General features: G+C 43.7%; 1 protein-coding gene across 1 annotated transcript; it reads left to right on the forward strand.

The window, feature by feature from the left end:
• Positions 1 to 1345: 1345 nt before the first annotated feature.
• LOC139390811 (insulin-like) lies at positions 1346 to 5014 on the forward strand. The gene is made up of 3 exons (XM_071138214.1): positions 1346 to 1403; positions 2376 to 2578; positions 4801 to 5014. Exons 2-3 carry the CDS (start codon positions 2383 to 2385, stop codon positions 4950 to 4952), a joined length of 348 nt encoding a protein of 115 aa, XP_070994315.1. The 5' UTR covers positions 1346 to 1403; positions 2376 to 2382; the 3' UTR covers positions 4953 to 5014.
• Positions 5015 to 5978: the final 964 nt, after the last annotated feature.

The following is a 5978-nucleotide window of genomic DNA, read 5'->3' on the forward strand; positions in this document are numbered from 1 at the left end:
GGGGTCCCTGAGGAGAGGTTTAAAAACCACTGCCCTATCAGATAGCAGCTGGTGTCATTGTAGTAGGTCTACACTACACTACACTACACTATACCTACCTGTCTATTGTAGGCCTACACTATACTACACCTACGTGTCTATTGTAGACCTACACTATACTACACCTACCTGTCTATTGTAGACCTACACTATACTACACCTACCTGTCTATTGTAGACCTACACTACACTGCACCTACCAGCCTATTGTAGACCTACACTACACTACATCTGCCTGTCTATTGTAGACCTAATGTACAGTGTAGATATGTCTCTAGCTTATTGCCCGTTTCAGCTTATATCCACTATGTGTATCCTGTGCAAATGACACAAACTTAACTTCTCCTGTAGGTCTCTATTGGCGAATGTCCACTGAGAATTTACCCTGGTGTTTTACCAAAAAGGCTCAGATGTTTCCGCATCCATGGCCCGGTTTGTGACTCAGGCCATGGTCTAAGCGGACCTGCTGTCTTGGGGCCAAGATGAGGACAATGGGGACTTTTCGGGCGGCCTATCCATAACAATAACTAACTGTGAACATTGGTTAACACCTTCTACGGTTAACACCTTCTCACAAAACTGTAGATGATTCAGAGGTTGCTGATTCTGCTCTTCACAAGTGTTAGGTGTCACACTTCCACATAAATAATACTAGAGCGTACATGAATATAATCACTGGAGACACTCAGGTGTTGCTATAGAAAAAGCCTTTAAAAGGCCAGATAGATCTCCCAGTACCTCTTCCAGCAGCTCAACGGCAGCTCAACAGCAGCTCAAAGGGTTTAATGACAGTCAGGAAAAATAGCTTTTTCCGCTGATGCTGTCAAACAAAGACCTGGCTGACAGGAAGAGAGGCAGGTATAAAGGACAGAGAGGAGGAAGGTCACGTGTGCTCTACCTGACTAACAGGAAGAGAGGCAGGTATAAAGGACAGAGAGGAGGAAGGTCACGTGTGGCAGAGGCAGGTATAAAGGACAGAGAGGAGGAAGGTCACGTGTGCTCTACCTGGCTGACAGGAAGAGAGGCAGGTATAAAGGACAGAGAGGAGGAAGGTCACGTGTGCTCTACCTGGCTAACAGGAAGAGAGGCAGGTATAAAGGACAGAGAGGAGGAAGGTCACGTGTGCTCTACCTGACTGACACGTCACCACCTGCTCTTCTATTTATTTAACTAGGCAAGTTAGATAACAACAAATTCTTACAATGACAGCCTACTATGGAACAGTGGCTTAACTGCCTTCTTCAGAAGAACAGATTTTTACCTTGTCAGATCAGGGATTTGATCAAGCAACCTTCTGGTTACTAGCCCAACACGCTAACCAGTAGGCAACCAGCTCTTCTCACCTCAGCTGGCTGTCTGTTTCAGGTAAGTGGATACATGACAGGGTTGGGCTCAATTACATTTTCATTCCAGTCAATTCAGGATGAACACTGAAATTCCAATTCCAATTGTCTTCCATGCAAAAATTCTAATTTGGAAATTCATTTTGGTTTACTTTCTGACTTGATGAATTGAAATGGAATTGACCCCAACCCTGGTTCATAACCTACCTTCACCTACGGTTTCCTGCCTGCCTGCCTGCCTGCCTGCCAGCCAGCCAGCCAGCCAGAGTATTTATACAGTGTATCCTGATCCTAATCCTGGATTAATCCAGAAAACAAGGAAGGGCTAGATGATGAGCTGATTAGTTGAATCAGGTGTGTTGGTGCTTGAGCTGGAACATCCTTCCTGTCACTGTGATATGGGCATGGACTCCCTCTCTTTCTCCATGTACTCTCACCCAGCTCTCTTTCTGTTTAATGGCTGTGATACTGTGGTCTCTCTCTCCCTCAAATCTCATTAGGTTGTGGTACTATGGTCTCTCTCTCCCTCCAATCTCATATGGCTGTGGTACTTTGGTCTCTCTTTCCCTCCAGATCTCATATGGCTGTGATACTGTGGTCTCTCTCTCCCTCCAGATCTCATATGGCTGTGGTACTATGGTCTCTGTCTCCCTCCAATCTCATATAGCTGTGGTACTGTGGTCTCTCTCTCCCTCCAGATCTCATATGGCTGTGGTACTATGGTCTCTATCTCCCTCCAGATCGTCTATGGCTGTGATACTGTGGTCTCTCTCTCCCTCCAGATCTCATATGGCTGTGGTACTATGGTCTCTCTCTCCCTCCAGATCTCATATGGCTGTGGTACTATGGTCTCTCTCTCCCTCCAGATCTCATATGGCTGTAGTACCATGGTCTCTCTCTCCCTCCAGATCGTCTATGGCTGTGGTAGTATGGTTTCTCTCTCCCTACAGATCGTCTATGGCTGTAGTACTATGGTCTCTCTCTCTCCCTCCAGATCTCATATGGCTGTGGTAGTATGGGCCCTGTCTGTTCTGTTACTGCTGGTCCTGTCTTCCCCGGGGGTCTGCTCAGCTCCCAGCGCCCAGCACCTGTGTGGCTCTCACCTGGTGGATGCCCTCTACCTGGTCTGTGGGGAACAAGGGTTCTTCTATAACCCCCACAGAATCCCCAGAGACCTACTCCTGCAACACCTTATAGGTGAGACTGAGAACAGGGGGTGGTTTGAAGGCGGGCACTATATTCAATATATGTTAAATATGTGATGCTCTTTTATTACAAGCCAACACATTTTGAAAGAGGGTATGTTGTTAAAGGTATATATCTGGATTTTGGCAATGAGAACCTTTATCTACATCCTCAGAGTGGATACCATTTATGTCTGTGTCCAGTATGAAGGAAATTAGTTTCTCGAGACAATGCTAAATAGTGTTAGCAAAACAACTGGAAGCCTATGGGTATCTGCTAGCATAATTACCTGTAACGTTGAAGTCTGCAGTCCCCCTCCCCCAACCCTCTCTATATTCAATTAAATTCAAATGGGCTTTATTGGCATGGGGAACATATGTTTACATTGTCAAAGCAAGTGAAATAGATAATAAACTAAACTGAAATAAACATTTAAAAATGAACAGTAAACAGGACACACAAGTTTCAAAGGAATAGACAGATTTCAAATGTCATATTATGGCTATGTAGTGTTATAATGATGTGGAAATAGTTTATGTACAAAACAAATAAGGGTTGTATTTACACTGGTGTTTGTTCTTCACTGGTTGTATTTACACTGGTGTTTGTTCTTCACTGGTTGTATTTACACTGGTGTTTGTTCTTCACTGGTTGCCCTTTTCTTGAGGCAAAACACACTGTGGTATTCAACCAATAGATATGGGGGATTCTCAAAATTGGATGTTTTCAAATTCTTTGTGGATCTGTGTAATCTGAGGGAAATATGTGTCTCTAATATGGTCATGCATTTGGCAGGAGGTTAGGAAGTGCACTTCAGTTTCCACCTCATTTTTAGGAAGTACAGCTGTTTCCACCTCATTTTGTGGGCAGCGTGCACATAGCCTGTCTTCTCTTGAGAGACAGTTCCATCTACCTCAACAGCAAGGCCATGCTCACTGAGTCTGGACATAGTCAAAGCTTTCCTTAAGTTTCTGCCACTGTGTTCTCTGTTAAGGACCAAATAGCATTCCAGTTTGCTTTGTTTTTTGGTAAATTCTTTCCAATGTGTCAAGTAATTTTCTTTTTGTTTTCTCATATTTAGGTTAGGTCTAATTTTGTTTGTGAACAGAGCCCTAGGACCAGCTTGCTTAGGGGACTCTTCTCCAGGTTCATCTCTCTGTTGGTGACGGCTTTGTTATGGAAGGTTTGGGAATCGCTTATTTTCTGGACTTTGATAATTAGCGTGTATCGGCCTAATTCTGCTCTGCATGCATTATTTGGTGTTTTATGTTGTACATAGAGGGTGTTTTTGCAGAATTCTGCATGTAGTCTCTCAATTTGGTGTTTGTCCCATTTTGTGAATTATTGGTTGGTGAGCGGTTCCCAGACCACACAACCATAAAGACAATGGACTCTATAACTGATTCAAGTACTTTTGATGGCATAGAATGCCTTTCTTGCCTTGTCTCTCAGATCATTCACAGGTTTGTGGAAGTTACCTGTGGCGCTGATGTTTAGACCGAGTTATGTAGTTATTTTGTGTGCTCTAGGGCAACGGTGTCTAGATGGAATTTGTATTTGAGGTCCTAGCAACTGAACCTTTTTTGGAACACCATTATTTTTGTCTTACTGATATTTACTGTCAGGGCCCAGGTCTGACAGAAGTTCTGGGTGCAGCTGTAGGTCCTCCTTGGTTGAAGGACAGAAGAACCAGGTCATCAGCAAACATTAAATATTTGACTTCAGTCAGTCTCTCTCTTCCATCTGTGAAGAGGGTATGTTGAAGAGGGTATACCTTCTCTTGAAGTTTGTCATATACTGTAGCTATCCCTACTGATCTTTTGCTGAGACCGTTCCTAACTACCGACTTTGTGAGATATCAGATTTTAAGAATCTTGTGAATTCTCCAGATTCCTCATTATATTCTCTCCCAGAACATGATCTAAGTGAATCTATCACCTCAGTTAAACCCCGTGCTCAGACATCCCATTGAAATGTCTGAAGTTAACTTTACTTCAGAGGTAGGAAGCTGAGCTACACCCGTCAGATCTCTCCTCTGAAGGACGTGGAGAGCCTTAAACAAGACTAAACAGATTGTGAAGCTCTGATAACACGCTCATTCAGTCTCTGTTAAACAGCCAACATTCTAACTGGTATTTTGTGTGAGTGAAGGAGTTTGCTGATCTGCTTTACTTCACAGCTTTTGGGAACTCTCCCTCTCTACATCCCTCCATTTCTCACCCTCTCCTTTAAAGGGTTCCTGTCTAGGAAGAGCAGACAGGGTTGGAGGGTGAAGCAGGAACGTCCATGGAAGGCCCATGAAGACCAGAAGGTGAAAAGAGGCATTGTGGAACAGTGCTGTCATAAGCCATGTAGCTTCAGCCACCTGCAGAGCTACTGCGACTGACTGGAGTCTACTCCTCATAGTCTACACTCGATTGATAAGAGCGCAGACTAGCCTCAAGAGCTACTGGTGGAAGGACATGTCAATCTTATAAAACTAAATGTCAAGGGGGGCTACAGAAAAAATAAAACATGTGTATGACCAGTAACAGACTGTTGGTATGTTGAAGACAGTGGGTCTTTGTTCCAGTTATGAAGGAAAAGGAGATACAAATCATGCTCTCAACTGGCTACAGCAGAATGTGGCTGTTGGTGTCAGGAGACGAGCAGCAGAGACATGCATTTTGAGAACTGGGACATTGAGGTTTCTGCCCATGTGAATTTACAAACACACCCTATTCCCTATTAAATGGGGAATATAAAGAATATCTAACCATGCCTAATATCAGAATATTCAAACATTTAAGATGGCTCAGCTCTAAATATGTGGCTGTGACGAGCAGGTATGCTGGTTCACAGTAGTGTCTGATCAAACGAGTATAGGAGTTCATAGGTATGGGACATTTAACACATTTCAAAAAGTGTTTCCCCCATTTCTTTGTGAACGAACAGGCCCATGTCAGGCAAGGTATAACAGTAATGTCAACAGGCCCATGTCAGGCAAGGTATAACAGTAATGTCAACAGGCCCATGTCAGGCAAGGTATAACAGTAATGTCAACAGGCCCATGTCAGGCAAGGTATAACAGTAATGTCAACAGGCCCATGTCAGGCAAGGTAAAACAGTAATGATCCCATGTCAGGCAAGGTATAACAGTAATGATCCCATGTCTGGCAAGGTATAACAGTAATGATCCCATGTCAGGCAAGGTATAACAGTAATGATCCCATGTCAGGCAAGGTATAACAGTAATGATCCCATGTCAGGCAAGGTATAACAGTAATGATCCCATGTCAGGCAAGGTATAACAGTAATGATCCCATGTCTGGCAAGGTATAACAGTAATGATCCCATGTCAGGCAAGGTATAACAGTAATGATCCCATGTCAGGCAAGGTATAACAGTAATGATCCCATGTCAGGCAAGGTAT

The sequence above is a fragment of the Oncorhynchus clarkii genome, chromosome 31, assembly GCF_045791955.1.
Source record: "Oncorhynchus clarkii lewisi isolate Uvic-CL-2024 chromosome 31, UVic_Ocla_1.0, whole genome shotgun sequence".
Taxonomy (NCBI): domain Eukaryota; kingdom Metazoa; phylum Chordata; class Actinopteri; order Salmoniformes; family Salmonidae; genus Oncorhynchus; species Oncorhynchus clarkii.

What these genes read in the sequence shown, in the direction of transcription:
- LOC139390811 (XM_071138214.1), top strand. Translation starts at nt 2,383, where the DNA reads ATGGCTGTGGTAGTATGGGCCCTGTCTGTTCTGTTACTGCTGGTCCTG. An exon ending in ACTCCTGCAACACCTTATAG is followed by an intron (nt 2,579 to 4,800) that starts GTGAGACTGAGA and finishes TCTCCTTTAAAG; the next exon opens with GGTTCCTGTCTAGGAAGAGC.